Source organism: Propithecus coquereli, unplaced genomic scaffold (genome assembly GCF_000956105.1).
Source record: "Propithecus coquereli isolate 6110/MARCELLA unplaced genomic scaffold, Pcoq_1.0 Scaffold426, whole genome shotgun sequence".
Taxonomy (NCBI): Eukaryota; Metazoa; Chordata; class Mammalia; order Primates; family Indriidae; genus Propithecus; species Propithecus coquereli.
In genome coordinates, this window is record NW_012150019.1 from 867633 (window position 1) to 868247 (window position 615).

General features: G+C 66.7%; 1 protein-coding gene across 1 annotated transcript in view; it reads left to right on the plus strand.

Moving 5' to 3' along the window:
• Positions 1 to 615, plus strand: part of TNXB (tenascin XB) — a 64377-nt gene that overhangs the window by 54264 nt on the left and 9498 nt on the right. Inside the window, exons 21-22 of the mRNA XM_012653640.1 lie at positions 29 to 215; positions 567 to 607. Coding sequence (XP_012509094.1) covers positions 29 to 215; positions 567 to 607 — 228 coding nt within the window. The remainder of the gene's footprint in view (positions 1 to 28; positions 216 to 566; positions 608 to 615) is intronic.

Sequence of the window (615 nt, forward strand, 5' to 3'; positions counted from 1 at the left end):
CGTGCGCCTGTGGTGGACGGTGGCCCAGGGCCCCTTCGACTCCTTCGTGGTGCAGTACAGGGATGCGCAGGGGCAGCCGCAGGCAGTGCCCGTGAGCAGAGACCTCCGCGAGGTCACCATCTTGGGGCTGGACCCGGCCCGCAAGTACAAGTTCCTGCTCTTCGGACTGCAGGATGGGAAACGCCACGGCCCGGTCCCTGTGGAGGCGAAGACGGGTGAGCGGGGCCCTGGGAGCCCCTTGCCGGCCCGCGCCCCCTTGTGGCGACAGTTGGACGTTCACGTTTCCGAGCCCCGCCCTCCGGCCTCAGGACCCGTTTACTTACTGGGTCGCCTGAAACCCAGGCCCTCAGCTCCCCTTCCCCCTCACTCCCATCCTTCTCCCTACGCTCCCACGCCCCAGGGGACACTTGCTTTCTTGCCTGGCTCCTCCTTCATCCCGACTCCTGGCCCAGTCACCCCTCCTGCTCCCTGGGACCAGCTTGCAGAACCACAGCAGCCCAGGAAGCCCAGTGGTCCCTCTGCTCCATCACTGTCTCACCCTCTGTGCACCTCACTTCCTTTTCCAGCCCCAGACACAAAGCCCTCTCCCCGCCTGGGGGAGCTGGCAGTGGCGGA